At 32.3% G+C, this 25,005-nt stretch overlaps 1 protein-coding gene across 1 annotated transcript in view; it reads left to right on the top strand.

Moving 5' to 3' along the window:
• Positions 1-25,005, top strand: part of LOC149412889 (bicaudal D-related protein homolog) — a 212,103-nt gene that overhangs the window by 147,539 nt on the left and 39,559 nt on the right. Inside the window, exon 2 of the mRNA XM_089644910.1 lies at positions 16,445-16,585. Within this exon, the coding sequence (XP_089501036.1) occupies positions 16,445-16,585 (141 nt within the window). The remainder of the gene's footprint in view (positions 1-16,444; positions 16,586-25,005) is intronic.

The raw sequence follows: 25,005 nt of genomic DNA, 5'->3' as shown, positions 1-25,005 counted from the left end.
GCTGTGGTAAAACCGTGTAAGATGATGTGAGAAATGAGGAGATTCGCTAAGAATTCAAGGATGATGTAAACGGAATAAGTAAGATAAAGAAAGGGACGCTTAGATGGTTTGGGCATGTAGAGCAAATGGACAAAGAAAGGAGTGTAAACAGAATATAAAGACGGGAATGGAAAGAAATCGGGGACGCCCGAGGAAGACAGCACGATCAAGTGAACCAAATACTTGAGTCGGGCGATGTCAAGAGTCAAACTATTAGAAGAGTATGTATGAATGTGAATGAGGTAATGCTGAGCTATTTGGCGGTCCATCCTCTCTGCCTACCTCTGCGGGGAAACGGCGTGATGATTAGATATTTAGTTATCATCGACCTAGGTTATAGATGAAATCTAGGTGTAAGCGAAGCTAACTTGATCGTTACCAAATATATTAGTGTTTGAACCATGTCATTGCATTAATTTCAATTAAAAATTATAGTTGCCATTCATCCGGTTTTAATACTGTAATCATTTGAGTGTTTTGTATTAATAATATAATCTATCATGATGTGAAAAATATCAACAATGTAATCAGCACTTGCCAAATAGCGAATTCATTATAATAAATTATATCTTCTACATTTCTTCAGAAACTTTCTAATTTGTGGGGAAAACCTGTGTTTGCTTACAATATTTTCTTCCTGGTTCGTTTATTCATTATTTAAATAATGCAAGTTCATCTGTAAATCGGTATATTTTTGATTGGAAATTTTCGTACGTCATGTTAATTAAATGCAATTCAATAGTTTAGAAGTGAACATTGTGTAATCATTGATCTTATTACATATTGGCTACATGATATCCTCATTTTATTAATCGAATATTACGACATAGTGTTCCTATATACTTTAAAATAAAAGGTATCGCAGTGGTTATCATCATTGTTTTTGATGAGATCATTAATATATTTTTAAAGATGATTAAATAAATTTAAGGAAATGCACAAACAAAGTATATTATTTTTTTTAACTTGAAGACTTCGGTGAGTAAGATAGAAAAAAACTGTTTTAAGTTAGTGGCCGACAATATTATAATTTATTATTAATCTGTATTAAAGTGATTTATTTTTATTAATGGTCTTTTCAATAAACCTATTTTCGTGACATTTATAAACTTACAACTTGACTTAAATAATGGTTTAGTATAAAATTGTTGAATTGTTTATGTCGATTGTAATTATTACATATGTATGAACTATTTTTTTCTCATTGATGTAATATTGACCTTTACATATATCATAATTCATAATTTAAGGATATTTTTCTCATTATGGTGGGGTAAAGCTATTTGTGATTTTACTTTATACACTTTGTAGTTGTATTATTTGTATATTTTACTGTATTAAATAAATAAAAACGTAATGTACAATTTATAATCTTCGATGCAAGTTATAATAAGACGATTTAATGACTAACCAGGGAACCAAGGAGGAGTGGAGAGGAAAGATGAGGCCACCTCCGTGAACTCTTCCTGAGTGGTGCCTTCGGGGAACCAAAGGGGAGTGGAGAGGAGAGATGGGGCTCTCTTACCTTGTGGGGCCTTCGGGGAACCAAGGAGGAGTAAAGAGGAGAAATTAGGCCACCTCCGTGAACTCTTCCCTTATGGGGCTCTCAGGGAACCAAAGGAAGTGGAGAGGAGAGATGAGGCTCTCTTCCCTTGTGGGACCTTCAGGGAACCAAGGGGCATTGGAGTGTAGAGATGAGACCACCTCCGTGAACTCTTCCCTTATGGGGCCTTCAGGGAACCAAAGGGGAGTGGAGAGTAGAGATGTGGCTCCCTACCCTTATTTTACCTTCAGGGAACCGAGGGGGATTGGAGAGGAGAGATGAGACCTGGGAAGAAACATTGTAGAACCAGAAGACATAGTCACATATCCAATGACAACCCTGGTGAATTTTATAAAAGAGACCGGGTGACTGTTAAAGGGTTGAGGTAAAATGAGAGATAGCACAATGGGCCTATGGCGTAAGTGCTTACGTGAACTATATGTAAACCGTCTCCGCTCTATATAAATAAATAAATAATTACTAATATCCTCAAAATAAAGAACATGCTTCAATTCCGTATTTATTATACATGTAAATAATCGATAGCAAGTTTTTACTTTAATCAACTTTGGAACATTTTAAATATATAAAAGAATGACCCAGAGACGATTTCTTGATATTTTTTATTCAAAACGTACAAGAAACGATTTTTCAGATATTTTCCATCAAAATACTAAATAGCTTCATCCATTGTGTTATTATGTTTTCAATTTTCCTACATTAAGTCTTCATCCGCCATTTTGCGTCATAAAATATCAAAATGAATTTTTTCTCTGTTTTTGTTATGCGATCTGACAACACCAGTGATAATTTAACATGGCCGTTTCGGTCTGTTTCGCGCCAATTCCTGCGTCAGATTTTCGCGCCAAAGATATGATCCGTTCTCTGACTTTTCCAAACAACTTCGTTGGTAGGTACGCCATATTATTTTAGAAACTCGTTCCTTTTTTTGCTGACTTAGTTGTTTAGTTTCTTCGGAAAGTTATATAAGAAAGATAATCTCGAAATATATTTTCTTCATTATGTTATTTCACCGATTCCTTACTTCTGATTTTCTTTACGTATAAATGTAGTTTCCAGGAAGAAACGATTGTAATCAGTAGCAATTTATAAAAATATTTCCTCCTTATTTTACTTCATCATTTAAATTATTTTTTTACGGTACAAGAGATCCTACTTCCCGGAGACAGTGGAACTATGGCATTCCCCAATTTAATTAATCACAACATTCCACTCTGATCCTGAAGGATATGAGGGATAGAATGGGGAAGAGAAAAGAAAAAGGAAGGATGTACGTACCAAGCTATTTATATCTAGTCCCTAAACATAGCTAAAGCCTTTTAAAAGATGATTTTGACAATTCTGAATCGTAATCTCTCCAGGGCGATACTGAGAACATATTCTACTATGTTCATTACCGTATTCCCACCATCAAGTCACATCTTTATGATGGTGAAATAAAATTTAATCCCAATCAACTTGACTGAATTAAGGCGTTATAATATAATTTAAACAAACCTTCCTATTTGTGTTAACTACATTTTTTGTTAGTTTTTTTTCCATTCAGATTATGTTAACATTCTCCGAGTACAATCGCTTTAGTTAAAAAAACTTCATGATTTATTACAAAATGCTCCAGTTTCCGCGGAATTTCCGTTCCCAATAAACATACAAACCTAATTATATTGTTTTCTTTGTTTCATCAGAACTCATAACTTCAAGAAAAATAACAATTTAGTTCATTCCCACACTTGTTACTAGTTATCTACATTTCTTTTCAATTTTCTATGGTTAAATTAAGCATTGAAGACAATATTAGTGATTTCTAAACGAAAAATCTGAAACAGAAAAATCAGAAAAGGAAACGTTCACATCTGGGACTCGATTTTTTTGAAAAACATAAAATAGAGAAAATACCCTATTGCCAACGTTTAATAATTTCATTTGATGAGAATCTAATGTTTTCATTGGACTTGTTTAGTTTATACCATTTTATTTTCAACATAACTGACGTTGATAATAAATGACATAACGTCATTGATGTATTATATTTAGATGAGACATGAAGTGAAAAAATTGGTTTCGTTTTTTGACCTCCAACTGACATTCAACTCTCCCAACGGTCTGACTAAAACTACCGATTCCGTTCTACGCGCGACGAGATATTAGTACCTACGCAGTAGCACCTCTAATTATAGCTTTATGTTTGGAGTAAATTGCGAATTATAAATTATTTCCTCTACTTTCTATATAATACGAATGTTTTATAATAATATTTGGATGATTTGTATAACGCCGTTTTTGTACAAAATCACCTCAAGGGCGCTTTACAAATATATTATACATTTCTACAATGATCTATGTTATTACTAACTATAAATGGAGATAATGTACAGTATAATACTTACCTGGTAAGTCACTTAAGATTAACACTTAATTAACATAAACTAATTTTTATTAGCGAAATTTAGATACGGGGTTTAGGACATAATTGGATATAACTGGACTTTCTCTCAGGAATGATATATTTAATTTAAAGGTATGACAGATTAAAAAGGTAAGTTTTTAGTTTAGACCTGAATTCTGTTGGACTTGTTATGGATCTTAGTTCAGGAGGGAGTTTATTCCAAGCCTTCGGCCCAGATGCTCCGAAAGCGCGATCATCAAACTTAGTATTTGGCTTGCGCTTAGGTTCCATCAGTCTGCCTACAGCTGATGATGTAGCTGATCTAAGAGTTGTATGTTATATGTTTTATACATTTTATATATTATCTATCCGTTGCGTAGTTTAGAAGGAAGAGCACAAAAGACACTTTAGTTTATACTAAGTAGAGGTTGTTCCACTAGTTTAACTAAGCATATCATCATACATGTCTCTAAGAGAGTGATTTGTAGATCAATAGGTCTATCATTCGATAACTGAATATCATTGCCTCTATTGTGTAAAGTGAGTGTTATTGCAAGCGAATCAATAATCACTATTATTGCAATGCAATCAATTATTTTGCAACTGGCAGTCTGCGATAAGTAGGTGAATATGGAATATTAAATTAAAATCTCGTGTAAAGTGTCTATTTGCTTATAATTATTTTCACCGGCAAGTAATTATTTATTGTTAATAGAACCGGAACATCTGACCGGGAAGCGCAGTGCATTTTGTGCTTGTTAGTTAACTGAGGAGAGTTCTCAAAAAGAACTTTATAATGAAAAAATTTCTGACATAATTTTGTCTAAAATCAAAAAGGTTACGTATTAATTTTTTCATACACTGACATTTGAAAGCTTTATAAATAATTCCCAAGTTATTGAACAATTAAAAAATATGGAACAAATACTAGTCAATTTTACGCGTCAATTTCTAGGGATTTAAAACAAGTTTCAACACTTTAAGCTTTTAAGTTCCAAAAAAAAAAAATATTTTAGAAGATAATATCTATGTTTTTTTTCTGAATCGTTAATTATATTAAATTCGCTCGATAAAAAAAATCGCAAAGTACGATCCGAAAAATATTTAAAACATTATTTGTTCTGTTATTTAATATGTTATAGGCATGAAAAATTCACAGTGTATCTATAAATGCAAATAAAGCATTTTTCGAGAGATTTTTGGCCTATTTCAAAAGAGTAGTGTTTTATTAAATATCATCATCATTTTCACTTAATTATTATCGATTTTTAATATTAGCGCGCTCCATCTAACATTCGTATTTACATATCTCCCTTTCAAACCATCTTTGAACGCTTACTACGGAGTCTTAAGACTTAAGACCCCGCATTCCGAAATACCACCGAGTTAAACGTACTTTCCCTAAACACGTTTAGATTTTAAGCTCTTAAAAATATATTTTATTTTTTGAAGATAATCTCTATTCAGACGGTGAATTGAAAAAAAATAATAATAATTCCCTCGAAGGACTAAACATCGCGGTCTATACATCAAAAATTATAAAAACACATCGGGTGTTCTTGTTTAATATGTTATAGGTATGAACAAAATTGTGCAGCAATTTTATTAAATATTTTCACAACAGTCGATTACGCCTATTAATTATAATAGTTTTTTTTTATATTAGTGCGCTCCCTCTATCATTCGTATTTATATAAATCCTTTTCAAACCATCTTGGATAATCTTTTTCTTCTTTTTGAACGCTTTTAACGGAGCCTTGAGAACTTTCAAAACTTCTTAACTCATGTTATAAAGTGCACAGTGCAAATTTTACAGCGTCAGACCCATGAACTTAAAAACCCTGAACATAGGATTAATGTGATTTTGCATGAATGACGTTGAAGCTTAATCTGTGGTGAGGGGAAATTGCCTGACAGCCATCTTGAATGACAAAATTTTGAACTGATTTGTACACAAAGTGGTATTAAATGAACTATTCTAATTATTTTTTTTATTTTAAATTCAATTTAACGGCTTATGATTTATTGGTTATTTGATGAGACGTGGAATGGGATATGTCATTAAAAATTAATGTAAGTAGGCAAAGACATTTTTCATTCACCTTCCCCCACATCTCGCGGCTTCAAATTGTTCTTGAATAGCTCTATCCAGGGCCTTTTGGGTTCATGGCCAGACCTCACCATTGGACAGTTTCTGCTGCTTCAGAAAAACAGACTTCCGAAAAGATCTACTTTTCTTCTTGTTATTGTTTTGCGAACTCTTACCCGCTCCCTCTCTTCTCAGTCAATTTTCCTTTTTCTTCACTGACACACTTATCACCTTGTTCATCTAATCCAATATCCCTTTCTCTGCCATGTTTCAGTTCCACACATAATATCCACCGCACACCGCCGCGGTGAACTGACCGATTGTATTGAATTACTTCAACTAGTTTTACACGCAAAACAAGTACAGTATTTTCCGTCATGAGCCGATGGTTTAGAAAGTGAGCTGATGTATACAATATATATTTAACCTCTAATGATATCTTCTTCTCGATTTGCACGGATATTGGAATAACTGGTGCCTTTTATTGCGAACTGACTATGTATTATGATGATGAAACTGATCATAATTTCATTACATAAGAAAATAAAAAATTTAATGGTGGCAACTGTGAACCGAATCCTGATTCTCTGTCTTAACAGGACGCCTCGGCCATTGTGACCGGATTATTTTACGCCATTTTTGTCGATATCATCTAGAACTATTAATCTTCAACTAATTTCCCTGTGCAATAATAATTTTAAAATATCTTAAAGCGCGGTAAACAAATAACTTTCTGAAATGTTGTGGAATGTTGCGGAATAGTCTGGAACGTTCGAGAACATTCCGGAACATCCCAGATCATGATGAACTAAAAACGGGATTACAGGCCGTTTACTGATAAACTTTTAATAAATTCGTAATGTATAAAATAAAGTTAGTATCCGCGTATGTCTGTTTGTGCGCTTACTTCTTCTAAACTTTGCAACGGAGTTTTTTTTTAGGGTTTACACTATCATTTAGAGAATTAGAGAAAAATTTATCATGTAGAGAATATTCAAGCAACATCAGCTAGTTAACAATATTTTAATATTATGCAAAAAGTAAATGAAACCTCATCGGGAATGACGAGCTTTAATAGTTAAATTAAAATGAATTTGTAAAGTTAATTTGCAATTATTGAAGAAGTAAAATATTTAGTTAAGGTTTTAGGGTTTTGAGATCGCAAGTTCAAAACTAAAAGTGGCGCAAATAAAAATGGTACTTATTGATGAGGTTTAAGAGTAAAATGCACGACGAATATTGCCTGGCAATAAGCATCAGTCGTATCGAACTGATGCTTAAACTGGCTTTAGTAACTAGATGTGAATAAACCTAGACGTTTAAAATACTCCTTTATCCCACTTGGTTTCTGCCAGACACCATTCGCGGATGGGGGGTGGGGTGACATATCCCCCTTACTCCGGACATCGGGATGTTGTATATGGGTATTGAATACTCGAAAATATAGAGCAAACTGACCATAAGCATAAATTTGACCCGTTGGTGGCTGAGTTGGCATCGCGTTTGGTTCCCACCCAGGCGTATTGTGTTCAATTCCTCGGCTGGCTAGGTCCTCCATCACAACACAAACAACATTTTACTCTTACTGTGGTGGTAGTAGGAGATTTTCAAATATTGTCAGGTTATTCGTAACCCGGGAATGTTTGTCTTTCTTTTAAAAAAATATTCATTTTCCTGTCAATAAATGATAACGTAATGCACCATATGTTTGTTCTATGCTTTCATTGGTTATTGAACCAATGAAAGCATAGATAGAGGTTTATAAACTAAGTATTAAAATAAGGTGACTATAACATATAAGTAAGTAAAATATTTCAGGATGTTTTCTATTTTTTTCTCCTCAAATGTAACCTATTTATAAACGAAGTAGGTAGTTTCAACTTCCTTGACTTGTGTCGTGTTCATAGCTCATATCGTCTCAACAACTAACTGTACCTACAGTTAGATCTAGATTTCTGCCATCACAATAGACTTTTATCTGATTTAATCAAACTAGGTAATTCAAAGATAATGTAATCAGATCAGAAGGCAAATTATAAGGAAAGGATGTTAAAATTCCTCCGTATTGCCTATATATATGTAGTTACGAACTAGAACACATTTTTTCAACATTGAAAATATTTTTAAAACCAACGAACTAACTTGTGATATTTTTGGGACTGTAATTCAAAGTTAACCTATTTTCTCACATTTTCAAGAAGGACAAACTATATTTATTTATTTTCCGAAAATCGACAGTTTATATTCTATAGTTTAGTTAAGTTTGTACATATGTAGTATAGAATAAATAAATCAATTATGGATTTCCCCTTTGTGACTGTACCTTTAATAAGACACAATACAAAAAAAAACTTAAAATTTATATAAAAAACAAAAATTTGCTTGTAAATAATAAGAAAAACATTTATTTCATTGAGCTTATTATGGTGTAATTGAATGTATCATAATGAGACAATAATAATATAATAAATATATTGAGACAATAATAGTACAATAAATATATTGATACAATAAGAATATAATAAATATATTGAGACAATAATAATAATATATTATAATAAAACAAATAAAAAACTTTATTCCACTTAATTTTTACTTAACTAAAATTTTCACTTAACTAAAAAATTAAGTGGAATAAAGTTTTTTATTTGTTTTATTATAATATATTATAATGGAATTCCACCAAGAATTATCGGTCTCAAAAATAGAAATATTAATAATAATAATAATATAATTAAGTCAGGATATAGCATTAATTAAGTTCAATACAGAATTATATAAAACTACAACAACAAAAACTTACTACTGATAATAATAATTTAGAAAAAAAAATCAATATGCATATCTGTAGTCACGGTTGTCATTTATAGGTAACCAATTATTGGTTAAGCTCGCAATTAAAATGTCCACTTTTGTTATTGTTTTATTGTAATTATTACAAGCAAGCATTTTGTTTATAGTGTGTTTTGCTTTGATGTACTTTCAACAAGACGGAAGAGCATGTGGAGCGCGCAGGTACACGAAATTAAATCTTATTTAGCACCCAATTGCAATGGGCATTGAATATTACTGTTATTAACTAATTTATGCGGGAATATCTTGTTATTTTGATTCAATCACATGTTAGAGGTTTTTAGTATGTTTGAGTTTTTGACATCACTTAATTTATATAGAAAATATTTCTCTTTACTTCATTTTTTTAAGTTGGCGTAATTAGTCAAGCAACGCGAAAATATAATGAATACACCTTTTATGCATTCTTTTGTTGGTACGCAGACCTAACTTAGCCCCAAGTAATTAATAAGTAAGTAACTCATTAAATGTTAATACTTAGTCTTAGCCAACATTTTTTAAATAATTAGTTTCTTTTTTTTACACAATCTTTGTGATCTTTAGTTTGTGTCGGCTTTTCATCTCGGAGGTAAACGGAGTGATCCCAATTGATAATGATAACGGTAGCCGTTACACCGAACAATTGCAGTGTAAATTACCCCACTGTGGCAATAATTACAGTCATGAAGACTGTCACAAAAGATATGGCAGACAATGCGTAACATCTTTCAGCGATGTCAAAATAACACAATAACCGAGAGGCTTTTTGATGAGGCCGATACGCCATTAGTTTCAACGCCAAGCAGCAGGAGTGGATGATCCTATCGGTGGTGGATCAGAAATAAAAATTAACTTTACGGAACCAAACCTGTTTTGGACACCATCGTGCCTTCTTTAGTGAATATTTAATCATAAATAATTGGCGTCATTGATGTTAAAAGCAGGCGACTGACAATCTAAACTCCTTCCTTTAATCTGAGACACACTCCAGTCGTTTTATTGAGAATTTTTGCCAGAACAGACTATGCAATAATTACAGCTAGCGTATTATCCAAGGTTGATATTTTCAGTTGCGAACTTACCAAATACAAGAGGTCCATAAAAGAATATTTGTCTGATGGTTTGTGAATAATGTTTATGTCTCTATTGTTTATATCTCTATTATGATTTGATTTATATCTACAACCTCTCTCCATGGCTCTAAATGTATTGTAAATTTTTCGTTTTATATAATCTTTTGATTTGTATAATTTTTTAAATTCATATTCCTTTCTCACAAATTTAATTTACTTATTCCATATTATGCTGTTTCAGTTAAAGTCACAAGGAGGAAAACCATAATTGGTTTTATTTTACTATAAAATACTTATGTACAAACTAATTAAATGTAAATTTTCGATTTCCCGAAAATGAATAAATAAATATCACATGAACATACCTTAGGAAACCTAACTTAGAAATTTTAAATGAATCTTGAACTCAAGAGCCTAATTGAATTAATAAGATTATGTAGGTCCCAAAGGCTACGAAAGATTTGTAAGACTGGCCTCAGTGTTCGAGGAGTAAGACTCTCGACTAGCAAGTGGAGGTCTAGCAAATTGGGTTTAAATTCCGGCGTGCGCAAGAAAATTTCATTTGATGAATTCGTATTATTTCACGATATACTCATTTAAAATAATACGAAGTACATTTTCAGCACGTTCTATAGTGGAAGATACTCTCAGTATCGCCCTGGGTAAAACCACCATGCAGAATTGAAACGTTGCTTGAAAAGGCTTTGGCCTTGTTTGGTGACCAGATCTGAATAGCCAGGTGCTTTGCCATCTTTTTCCCCATCTCCTTACCCTCTCCACTACCTTCAGCCTCTCAACATACCCAATTAGGGATGCCATAGTTTCACTGCATCCAGATGGTTGAGAACAGTTGGGACTCTTGTTAGGTTTCACATCAAAAAAATTACAAAGAATGCCAGATTACAGGGTGCTGAAAAACTTGACCATCATCGGTTTTTTCTTCCATCAGCAGTCCACACGCGGATGTAAGGCTGGTCGAGTTAAAAGAATTCTGTAACTAGCGAATAAAATAATTATTTACAATGTTCGATGAAACTTTTTCAAAATGTCTTAATGCATCTCTGGGAGTAAGGTACGAGATCATTGAGACAGCCATCAGGCAAATCATATTTTTCATCATTAATGCAAAGTATTTCAGTAGTATACGGTAGTTGAACTCAAATGGCTTTTGCATGTGACTGACTTTGTGCTGTGGATTGTGAAGTACAAAGAAACAACTCAAATGTACTGTAACTTGTACAAAGGAGAGTTATTTCTTCTTTTTCGGTATAAAGTAATACAGTACTGAGTTATTCACGTTGTTCTGAGACAAAGAATGTGTTATTCATAACGGCAAAAGAATGCTTTGTTTTGTAAGTTATCCAAAATTGTTTCGGAATTTAAAATTGATTTGGTTGAGGTATGAGGAACATTTACTGGCAGAGTGAGTATTGTCCGAAAAATGGTTTACCAGAAGGACGATTGCAACAGCGTTTTTCTCAGTAAGATTATTGGACATGAATGAACATTCACCACAAATACCTAATCAAAAAAATGTAGTTACTTAAATTACTGTAGAGCTAAAACAGACTGGAATAATAGTTCTGGAACTACCGAAGTGCAATAATTAACTGGCTTATAATGTACGAATACGAAAGCGAGACGGTTCAAACTGTTTATTTTAAATATCACAATGAAAAGGAGGAATATTGAAATATATTTCGTCTACAAAGATGCTTTTTAGACTTATATCATATCATTGTTGTTTTAGAATCAAATTCCTGATACGAAATTTTAGAATTTTTGTTAAATAACATAAAATAGGAAAAGGCTTCAGTTGTAAGAACAATTTCAGATCAGAATAAATTGCAAATGGTAGTTTGTGGATATTTCTGTAAATTTGAAGATTCTATTTGGCCTTACATGCTTCCTCTAATTATTAATAATTGTTTTATTGCCTATGCCAAGTGTCTATTCGTTATATATTAATTCCGATTATACTGCAGGCCATTCTCTTTGCGGTCATAAATCCTGGGTTCGGTCAACCGTACACGGATAAAGGATGTAAACACAGCATTCCTACCAGTAACAGCAACAAAAAATAGAACAAAAAATTAATACGAGTAAGTACGTTACAATTCGCCGAATTGGCACGCTTAGAGACATTAAACCAAAATATTTTAATTTACTAGAGACCGATAAACAATACGGAAACATATCATGGCTGAGGACAACAGGTGGAAGGGAAGAGTCCTTTAGAGACCAACAAAAGTCCGTGAGAGTCGTAGATAAACTTTTAAGAGTCCTAGAGATACCAAGATGAGTCCTCAAAACATAAAGGCGAGTTCATCAGAGACAGAAAAATGTTATCGAAACACACAGAACATGTGTGAAGTGTGTGAATGACAGAAGAGTCTTTGAAAGATTTATAAGATACGTATATATATACATTATATATTCGAGATACCTACCAAAGTCTACGATAATCATCAAGAAGAGTCCTTGACAGACCTATAAGAACGATTAAGATACCTAGAGGAGTCCCCGAGAAACCTGTAGGAGTCCTTTAGAGATCTAGAAGAGAGATATATAATAATAATATTCAATTGTTTATCAGCTGAACAGAGCGGTGAGTGCAATACTCTGTCTGCCATAAATCGTACATCTAAATAAATTACATAGTAATGATAGTAAGTTGAAAATAAAATAAAAGAAAACATATTTAGCACTTACTACGGTGGATTAAGAGAACTTATCCATCTATGGTGTAGGGGCGCGCCCTGCCACTGGGCTACGGCCTGGACAAGTGGGAGTCTAGCAGAGATCATAGAACTGGTCACAGAGACCTCGGTAGACCAAAAACACAGTGCTCTGACGACCACCTTATAAACAGGCGGAAGAAAAGAGACGATTATATCTTATTACACGAGCGGACCGAGATATCGCCATCATCGTTTTTTACTCACAAACATGGCCATCGTCGTTTTTATTGACATCCAAATCAAAGTCGTTCGCATCCGGGTATTGAACTCAAAACACAATTTAGTCATCAAAATATTTTTAAAGGGTGTGATTCAATTACTAATTTTTCTATGGTGCATATTACAAAACTCATCAAAAACCTATCCCATACAAACATACATACTATTATACTGTAAATCTAGCAAGTAGATTTTATATTCTAGATGAAAGTCTTTTACGATATTCAATAATAAGAATCATTTTTCATTTTTACACGAAAAAAACTTTACAAATTATCTTTTTTCCCACTGACTTATAATCTTATTAATATATTAAAAAAATCGTATGTTTTTGTTAGCAAAACTAGAAAAGTGGTCGACCGATGTCGCTGAAAATTTCAACGTGTATTCTTATTAGTGCCAGGAGAGTTTAGAGAGAGGTTTGGGTGGAAGAAGAAGTCGGGGACGCCCGAAGATACGGAGTGGAATTAAAGTCGACATAATGCAGTTTTTTAACAGTAGCTTTCTAGTATATATTAGTGAATAGTTGTGGCGAGAAGTGCACCCTTGACTCGACCTATAAAAAATTTTCTTTATAAATTGTATTCATTTCGAAATAATAGCCTAAATAAATAGATTTGGCCATTAGCTAAACGCTACACGAGAAGAAAATCAATTTTCATCACCGCTTGAAGGATGTTTTTTTCAACCTGTCGTGGCAACAACGATATGACCTCGGGCAATTAGCCGATTGCCCATTGTTAATTTATTCACACAGTGCTTAGTTTTTGCCTAATTCGTTTTATTTTCTATTGTCAAGTTTATTATTTTGCGTATATTTGGAAATCAATTGTTTAACTAAAGCGTGCACTTGACAATATTATGTTTTTATTTCAGTTTTATCTGTGGAGCAAGGGATTGTATTTAACTGTTTCATGTTCAAAATAAAACAATGCAATTTATAAATCATTTTCATTTGATTGTGTAGATTTGTATCTATCTAAATCAGCTATTTTAGCAGTCAACGAAGTGATAAGGCGTTTAGAAAATTTGTTTGTTTTTTATTAATTTCGTTTTTTTTACTTGGCATCTTTTTAACGACTAACAACGTCGGAAACCTGATTGAAGAACCTTGTTTTTTAATAGTTTAATTCATTGTAAAAACCTTAAATTGAAATTAATTTGTTATGTTGTTATTATTAATGGATATAGTATTCTAGAAGATTACTTCCATAGATCACTAGTAAAAACGATTATTACGTCATTGATTCCTAAATCTTCGAATTCGATTTTATGGATACAAATGATATTAATAAAATGTGTAACAAATGTTACTGTAATTACTCCAGAAAATCTCGCATAGCGCACTAGTAAAAGGTGGCACAAAAATCATCAGTGACATCACCATATCGGAAGATTACAAATGGCAATGGAAGATTACAAATTTTACAAATGGCGTCTTGTCATCACGACTTTGGCATTTGTGAAGTAAACAGAAGCACAATACACTTTAACAATCGATGCATCGCTATACTTCTCAAGAACGCGGAATAAATCAAACCAATTATTGAAGTGAAACTTCTTTACGCGCGTTATGCAATTTCGAGGACCGGAGTAAAACCAACTCATGACCGTCATCAAAAACCGTGATCATTTCGCTATAGGAGCCTAGCCAATATTATATACCTAGTTTAAGTCTCTCTCCAAACTCAGCTTCGCGGTCTAGAGGCAAAGCGCCCGATTGTCGTCGTGAAGAACCGAGGTTCGATCCCCGCTTTAATTATTTTTTTTTTTCTTTTTGTGATTTTTTTAATAATATTTTTTTTAAAGTGATAAAATGCTCTCGTGCTGCGACTTTTCTTTTTGTGATTTTTTTAATACGAGGAAAAGTGATAAAATTAATGCTCTCGTGCTGCGACTTTTAGATATTTTGACTTTATGATATTTTGGTCGAATACGTAATAATCGCGGTCTAGAGGTTATGCAGGACCCGGGTTCGAATCCCATATTTTTATAACTTTTAATTTTTTTTATCAACGATTTGTAATAATGTAGTAAAAAATTACATAAATTTGTTAATTTACCTTTACTTTACTTTACGGTACCTATATGATATTTTTGTCGAAATATAGCTTACAAATCGAGCCGGCAGAGTTGCTCGGTATTTCGATTAATTATTTTTATTTTGAATCATTAAAATTACTAATCAAGGCCGATAACGCCGCGTCGCGCGAAATATCTCTCCTCGCGGTCTAGAGGCAGAGCGTTCCACACTCGTTATGCAGGACCCGGGTTCGAATCCCATATTTTTATAACTTTTAATTTTTTTTTATCACATGCTACTTATAAATATGTCAATAGACAGAAAAAAGAGAGAATGAAATGAAAAGAGAGAGAGAAGAATACTAAAAGTTTCACTTCCGTCGTGCGTAGGCTTGCCACACACTGTATTTTTTTATTGATCCTGTGTTAACTCGACATTTTTACATTTCGTCTGTCTGTAATTTTTTTTATGTGACTGGCTCTTAACTGCTGTGAACTTTTGAATATGTTTGATAAAATAGTTTTTTTTGTTTCACTGAGGTTCGAACCCCGGGGACTGGAGTCAAACGCTAAAACCTAAGCCAAATTCTGATTGGATAGTATTGACATTCATTTCGTTTATTAACTGCTGTAAATTTTTCATTTATTAAATATAATGTGATTCAATTTTGAAAAAAATGTGTGTGTATATGAGTGCCACCAAAGGTGATAGAATGTATTGTCATCGACAACGAGTCAATCTGCCGAGTTTCAGCTCGATCGGTTTTCGGAAAGTGGGTTAATTTCCATTTCAGGATTCAAATTAATTCGTAAATTCATTCTTTCATTCACGAAAACGAAATCGAAACTCAAATAGATAAAAGTTTAAAATTATACAAAAAAAACGCAATAGGATATTATAATAACGGAGAAAACAGTAAACATACACAATGGGATATTATAATTACGGAGAAAAAAGTAAAAATACACAATGGTATATTATAATAAAGGAGAAAACCGTAAAAATACACAATGGGATCTTATGATAACGGAGAAAACAGTAAAAATTCACAATGGGATATTATAATAACGGAGAAAACAGTAAAAATACACAATGGGATATTATAATAACGTAGAAAACAGTAAAAATACACAATGGGATATTATAATAACGGAGAAAACAGTAAAAATACACAATGGGATATTATAATAACGGAGAAAACAGTAAACATACACAATGGGAAATATATAATAACGGAGAAAACGGTAAAAATCAGTATCTGTAATTTTAATTGAATTTATGTTTTCAATGTACAGTTTTAAAATATTACATTTCCTAGGGTGTTAAATGTTTTTCAGATACATTCAGGTATACTGGATAAATCATTCGATCTGGTATGGCGTTCTCCATATCGTCTTTTGTTCTTATAAGACTTATTAGCAACTACTTCATATATCCTCGTTGGACCAATATCTTACTAACTTTGACATCTCTTTCAGGTCTTGGAGCAAGAGAAACATCTGCTGAAGAGGAGATTGCAGGCCACCACAGAGGAGAGTGAGGTCAGATTGCTGGAGTTACAGTCTGACATAAGAGAGCTGTCAGAGAAGCTGGGCAATAGAGAAAACAATGTCAAGCAGGTAAGCTGTCAAATATTTACATTTTTTAAATCATTAATGGTTCTACGACAATATAGAACAGTAATGAAAAATATCTTACCTAACCTAACATAAACTAACCCAGACTACAGTTTTTTCTCCTGTTTATACGCAGCATTAGATAAGCATGCATGCGTAAAAGTAATGATGCGTAAGAATGCTTTTAAACAATAATAATTATCAATTATTTTTACCATTTTGTTTTAGAAGAGTTTTGTTTTGTATTGTATATTGATTTTATTTTTTTTATTTAAAGAAAGCAAGACAAAAAATACATATTACAGTAAATAATAAAATAAAAATACAGAAAAAAATAGAAAAGTTCCAATAAACTACTTTTCAGTAGTTTGTCGATGGCAACTTTTCACATAAAAAATATTTAAAAAAGATAAAAACTTATTTTACTTAATGACAACAGTGATAACAATAAAAATAACAATTTGTTTTAAAAATATAAAAACATATACACAACAGTGATAGTATCTACCTATAGTTTTTTAGTTTTATAATTGGATACAGAATGATACTACTAGGATACTATCACACAACAGTGATAGTATCTACCTATAGTTTTTTAGTTTTATAATTGGATACAGAATGATGCAAAAAGTGTCAAAGGAGGTACCTTACCTAACCTCTCTACCTCAACTGAATTCTGAGAACTAAAATCAGTAATTTACAGAAGAAATCGTTAAATTCTGATATTTTAGTTTAGCAGTAATGTCAGCGAAGATTTATTTCTCCAGCTGAATGTAAGAACCATAGAATTTATCTCCTCGTAGAATTTATTTCTTCAGAAGAATCAATAAAATTGATTAAGCGATATCATTAAATATCGTAATACTCAAAACTTAAATGCGTTACATGTAAAGCACCTCATTGCAGACACCTACTAATAATATAATCTTAATGGAATCCGTTTTTGGCCTTCGTTATTTTATTAAGCAATCAGAATCTGTTGAACGTGGAACGTCCTTGCATTCAATTCTACTTTGAATAGTATTCTTCATAATTCCCTTCTTCATTTTTAATTGTTCATTTTAAACTCTTCCCAGAAAACGAGGCTTTTAACAGAATGCTTCTTCTATCGTATTGTAGCGTTCAGAGTGGAACATTTAGGTTAGTGAGACAATCTAGGGCCTCAGGCGATGCCCTGTGGAATTCATCAATCCCGCCGGGGAATGAATGCAACGGGCATTCGTTGACAAATGTTCGGTACTCTACATCACACCTCATTCACACATCGCCGACTCTTTAAGAGGAAGCTACAAGCCAAAAATGTGTATATTCTAGGTATACCTTATATTGTAGGTAATAGGCATAAAAATGGCTTGACAAACAGAGTCTAGAAACGTTCGATTTCAAGCACAAAACTGGTATTTATTTATTTTGTAAATAATTTTATACGAAAGCAAAAAAGTTAAGCGAGTGAAACTGTCACAGATAATCTTAGCTACAATAATGTATTTTTTTAAGTTGTTTCCTTTACGCGTTCATACATTTCTATTGGAAAAAAAAAAATTTTTAGTAGTTTACATTTATATTTTTTATTGAGTATTTTTTTTTAAATTTGTATTCTTGTATTGTCGCCAACAATGATTAAGGTGGCTAAATTATAGCCCATTTGTAAAAGTGTTTTAACTAAAGATTAAGTTTTGGAAACAAGCACGAACTTTTGTTTACCGAAGTAATTTATTTTTTATGTGTATTCTACTCAAGCGAAACCATAGGAAAACCTTTAATTTATCTAAATCATATTTTTTTGGTTTTAATAATGTACACCAATTCGTCATAAAGATTATTCAAAATAATGATTTAGCATTAAGCTTCGCCTTAAGGTACTTGTGCATCATGTGGGCACAGCGATTGTGGGAGATTTTTTACCTTATCATATTATTTTAATAGAATAGATAGGTTTTTCACATATATATAACAGTTTTAAGGGTAAAAGTTATCGCACTCATAGACACCGGATCAGTCTCGCCTCAGCTAGAGTCGTTCAAAGTTTTTTTTTAATAAAACTCCATCGTTTAACGCACACGAGAGAGAGAGAGAGAGAGAGAGGGGGGGATCAGGGAACATAATAGGCAGGAAGTGTTGGAGGCAAGAAATATTTCAAGTTCCTAAGTATGTCTATGGAAACTGTTAGAATCTTAATTCTAAAGTAGAAAATATGTCGTTTATAATGAAAATATACGTAACATATAAGTCGTAAGGTATACGCAACCATCTTCTACTCCCTTCTAAAATATCTTTATAATTTTTAGGAATAACTTAACGAGTTAAACCTCAAATTGTAATATTTCATTCTTCACAATACAATGTTGCTATTTATTATTCAAAGTATGATACTGTTAAATATGACCGAAGGAGATATGGTCCCATTAGCTCTGTCGGTAGAGTGGTGCCCTGGCAAAGCAAGGGTCCTGGGTTCGAGTCCTAGATACGACCGCATCTTTTTCTGATTTTCTGTGTCAAATTTTCGTTTAGGAATCGCTAATATTGTCTTCAATAATTAAAAATTAAAATATCTATTTAACTGTCAAAAAATAAGACCATATTCCCTACGACAATTTTATTAGCATTTTTCAGTTAAATGTAAGAAAATGTAAGTTAAATGTTGCTGTAAAAACCAAAAATTTGCTAATTCTTTTAGGTTATGTTAGGTTTGACGCTTCCATTCCGGACTTTTACATAACTGTTTCAATCCTAAGATTTATGCATTCTTTAGCTTTATTACTGTAAGAGCTTCAAATGCTCTTATACACGGTATCCGGAAACTCGTAGTACAACCGTGTAACTGGTGAATCTACATGACGAAGAACTAAAAAAAAACCTATGTGAGCATATCTATTTTATTTTTTTCTTTAACTAAAGGTTTTGTAAAAACTAGTGTTGGGTCCACACTTCCACGCATTTTTTTTCAAATTCGATTTACTTGAAAATGGGAGCTCAAATCAAAAAAAGTAATACCGCAAAATCAAATGTGGTGTGCAGTTTCTTGCTTTAATACGAGTTTCCAGACACCGTGTATACACAATAATCCAAATCACGGGCGAAACCAGGTAATAAAACTAGCATTTTTTTAAATAATAGTCTAGTATCGCGGGATGCAGTTTAATTAATTTGCCATTTCTGATCTAGTAAATCTAGTTGCATCACATTGGCCAATCTGCCTCCAAGTGTAACTCATTATTATCTCGTTGCCAGCATTGCCCAAATGGCCACCGGACCATCAGAGGTGTCGCCTTGCGCAACCAAACGGCTACCAGAACCACCTACTTCCGATCATGCGGTCTATTTGCGCAAAACGCCACGTTTTATTTTTAGTCAGTCCAGTAAAGATTCTTGAAAGTGTAACGAATTTGGCAAATAAGACGTTTATTAGATTTTAATTATATACTTTTTTATATTATCGATTTTGATTATATTTTTTTTACTACTTATCTCGCGAACTTATTCCTACTATTCCTATAATTCCTACCTATAACAGTAATTTTATCATAATTCGATAAGTTTTCCTTATTTATTTTTCTAATCGTTTCTATGGAAAAGTTTGTACATGATATAAGTATAAAGCAGAATATAAGTATAAATTATTATATAAGACGTAAAAAAGAGAAGAAATTACACGGAGAAAGAATACTGAAAATAACACAGTGACTATTCCACACACCTTTAAAAAGTGATATAAAGTCATTAAAAACGATGAAAAAAAAAAAATTTTAACCTAACCTAACCAAACCTAACCTAACCCTACCTACTTAACCCAGTTAATAAAAATTTTGTTACATCATTTTGCATGACTTTAAATAACTTTTTAAAGATGTGATGAATTATCATTTTGATGATTTATCCGGTCACCACTGAAAATATATAGTTAGTTTATTACGAATCTCTTCAAATTATTATTACACGAATGAATTGATAAAGTTTTAGTAAAATACCATAATGTTATCACGATGTCGGAACACGTATTCATAAAAATCCTAACATTCTCGTATTGTGTCTTTATATGTCATTAAAACAAACGTAGGTGCAAAGGTATATTACTAAGAATTTACCAAAAGTTTATCAGGAAACGGCCTGTCATTCCCTTTTTAACAGGATCACCAATAATTTCAAGAGATTCTTAGTAAATAAGCAATACTCATTTTTCTCCGTGTAGAAACATGAACGGAATAGCTAAGTTCTCTTACCCCAAACATCGTCTAAGAAATATCTTATCACGTACACAGGGGGATCATTTTTCACAACCAACACAAAAGAAAACGACAATAAATACGCCCCTCGAGACATTACTTATATACTATCCGAATGAAACATTATATTACTTCTTCAGCCTCTAAAATACATAACATCGAGCTTATTAAACATTACAGTAGTTGATCCGTCGATTGTATAAGTCAAACTTCTTCTTAGAGTGTTGGTCATCGATGGTAAGTTGTAGCAATTGACAAATTCCTCAAAGTGGGTCAACCGGCGTAAGTTTGTGATGAAAGGCTTTAAATCACAGTGAAAGAAAAAACAGATAAACCATAGCTGCAAGAAAATATGCAAATTATTTATGAAAAACGGACATACTAACGACATCTGGCGGAGAAAGAATTGATCCAGCTTGCTTGCAGTAGACTCCTGTAATAGTTGAAATTAAATCAAGGTTCTAAGACGAAAGCAGAGAGGTCGTAAAATCGTCTAGGACTAGACAGGGCTTCCCCTTTTCTAGGCCTAAAAATAAACAATGAAGGTTGTCAACCAATAGATCTAAACAAAGAGCTATAAAAATTTTGAGTAACCAATCAGTGAACGAAGGGGGGTGTGTCTACGAAAGACAAAGGATTGAACCTTGGACCCGACATTAAAAAAGATAATTAATTGCATTTCCGTTCCCACAAAAATTAGAGGTGAACGCACTATGGCATAAACACTGACGTTCAAGGCGACAAACTCTAGGAAATGTTTACAATAACCGAGACATTTAGGTGATGGCGAACCGTTGAAATCGAGTGCTTTGAAGATTTTACAAATTGAAAAACACACGCACGAAAATGCAATGGAAAATTTATAAACGTGATAGTATAAAAAAGGGACGGGAAAAGCGAAGGAAAGTTACTGGCGGAATTTCAACTGTAGTGCAATTATTTATGATAGAAGGAGGGTGTCATGTTCGATAAAAATCGTACTAAAGAGAGGAGTGAGTGTTGGAAACAATGGAAATTAATCGTTATCAATTTAAGATGAAACGGACATATTGGTAAATCAATTTTGAATGAAAATCTCGCAAAAAAAATAGACATTTTAGAAAATTGCGGCGACCGAATGGAAGGATAATACAGAGATTTTAGCTGCTACGAAGGTTCTAGGGACGTGAAAATCGAGTATCAGAAGAAGACAGTAACACTAAACATATAGCGATAGATTAGATTCAGGAAAAGTAGACATTATACATAATTATTAGGTTAGATATATATTAGAGTTACCCAATATTACGGAGGGATCGAAACAAGATAAAAGGTTGGCGGTCTCATGTATATTTTGAAGAATAAACAATCGAAATCCGAACATGATTTTTATTTACGTTAAGGTAATAAACGATTGGAAAAGCGATTAACTTTAACGTTGGTCTTATGAAGTATTTAGATTAGTCAAAAGAGATTAAAATTAATAGGTTTGAAATTAAACTAAATTTACGAGTCTAGTACCAAAATTTTAAACGTAAACAGGTGTCCAGACATATAATTTATGTGAAATCTTGTAAGTGAGGGATGGAGGATGGGGCGGAGATTGGATCAGGCAATAAAAATGACAGATATCCCAGAGTCTAATTAGGTATATCTCCCATAGAAGTGTGGAAAATTATATATTAATTAATAATAGATGAAGTATGAAATTTTCCTGGAGACCACACACATCGGGAAAAGTGGAGAAAAGATAAAAGGAAGGGTAAAGAACGGAGATAGGAAATGATCCATGTGGAGAAAAGCGATACAATTCGAATTTATCCGTGAAATTAATAAATACGACTTGGAAAATGAGTAATTATAAGAGTTATGAGAAATGACATAAGAATCAAGAAGAAATTGTGCAAGAAAACGTCGCGGATAAAAGAAAATCCAAGAAGATAAGGAAAAATTCAAATCTGCGGCATTAAGAGAGAAAGTACTGGTGAAAATGGAAAAGCCCATATAAGGGACAATAAAATTGAGTAGAATTCAGACGAATCGAAATTCAAAAATGCGTAGTAAAGATTTCAGCATGGATTTAAACAATTTTCGCACGAGATGCATAAAATTGAGATCTGTATATATGTTATTGAGGACGGACCTATCGCGAATTGAGAAAAAAAGGAACGCAAAATCATGAGATTTTAACTACATTTTTGTATGAACAGAGGACAAAGGGAGCTTGGGCGATTAACACAGACTCACCCGATTCGGACCCTATTAAGTTAGCGACGTGAGATAAAAATTGACCGCCACCCAGAGCCGGAAAGCAGAACATCTTATGGAACCACAATCGATATTGATGGGAGGGATGTTCGGATTTACGAGTTGATAGGAGATAGAATTAAGCATCAAGAGAAATTCAGATACGTCTTTTGGAACCTGAGAGGGGTATAAAGTGATGGTACACACCAGTTTTGAGGCAGTCGCGCCGAGGGTTTGAAAAGTTGTTACATGGCAGTACTACGTCTATTGGTAAAATTCTAGTGAAATAATCTAAGTGTTAAATTCTGAACAAGTACCTGGACTTAGAAAGTTTTGTAAAAAGTCTTAAATTCAGTTTCTAAATTCTGAAAACCCCACCAGTGAAGTTTTGTTAAATCAGTTTAATTTGGTTAAACAGTGAAAATAAATATAATTTAAACTCAGTGCTTAAAAGTGTTAAGTGAAGTGCAAAAAGTGAATTGTGAATTAATTAAAAATTTAAAAATAATTATTTCATTCAAAGTGAAAACATTCAAATTAAATTTAAGAGTTTGTTATCGTTAATCTAAAGTGAACGTGATCGCGTATTGATATTTAAAAATAGATTATAATTTAACGTCAATTTGGTTAAAAAATAATAATAATAGTAATAAATACTTCATCTTAGGTTAAAAGAAACACAAAAACAAAAAAAAAGGATTCGATAATAATAAACGTTTAAATCTTTGTTCTAAAATTAACAGTTAGGAAAAATTTAATTTATTAATAGTCGAGTAAATTAAAAGTTCGCACAATTTGGAATAAATTTTCTTATCAATTTAGATAAAAAGAAATTTAGAATTAATAAATTGTTCAATTAAAATCCATCGTGCGTATAGCGACAGAGTTAAAAGTGTTTGTCGTTTTAACCGGAATTTTAATCATCAGTCTATCATTTCGAAAAAAGAATTTGAAACAGCTATCATTCAAAAGCCTAAACTAGAAAGGTGTTATTAAATCAACGGGTTTTCTGGATTAGGATTTCGTTCGGAAGAAAAATTAAATATCAGCTAATTTATATGATTCAAGCGAGAATAAAATATTAAATAGGAATAAATAGTCGAAAAGATTTATTTTGAAATTAGTTGAAAAATACAATTAATTAGGTAGGATTTCTTCATCAAGGTTGTTGTGTACTACCCGACCGGAAATACCTTGACGTGGGTGAGTTTTCCTTTTATAAATAATTTTCAGGTCCCAGGAGACACAGAAGGGCTGTGAAGTGGAAGTATATCAATTGAATATTAAATTAAAACAACAAAACAAAGAATTACACATTAATATATGTATATTGTATATTTGTATATATATTTATAAAAATAAAATAATATATTGTATATAAAGAATATATATATGAGTAATGTAATTATATATATGTATTTTATTTATTAATCGAAACATCGAAATGGTAGCGATTTTTAATACCTACCCGAGGACATATCTATATTATTGAAAAAGAAAATATGTATTTATTAATATTCAAGACCATGTAGAATCATATACCTTATATTTATTTATTAATATATGTAATCTTATTTAACGTATTTTGACAATCGAGATATGTGTACATATATATATATTTATATTATTTTCACCTAACTTCTAGTAAATTTACTAAATTCGGGAAATGAAAAATAGTTTAACTTCAATAAAGGATTTAAAAATATTTTAATTAATAGTGCACAATAAAAGTTAAGAGGCACAAATGACTTCTAAGGAATTTTAAAATAAACAAATCTCACATTTAGGTTAGTGTGTCAGGAGATGTTTATATTATTTGTTTACAAAACAAAGGATCACTGGAGAATTGGGTCAACCGCATAGTTTGAAAACGACCTTGGCCATAATTAGTTAGTCACAAAGGATTTTATTAATTACCCGAAACAGCTGGAAGATGCGTGCTTACAAATACCTATCAATCACAATCGACAATTG

The sequence above is a fragment of the Hesperophylax consimilis genome, chromosome 22, assembly GCF_061612785.1.
Source record: "Hesperophylax consimilis isolate HC1 chromosome 22, BYU_Hcon_1.0, whole genome shotgun sequence".
NCBI lineage: Eukaryota > Metazoa > Arthropoda > Insecta > Trichoptera > Limnephilidae > Hesperophylax > Hesperophylax consimilis.
The sequence above is the reverse complement of the archived record's forward strand: the minus strand, read 5'-3'. Positions and strand labels throughout refer to the sequence as shown.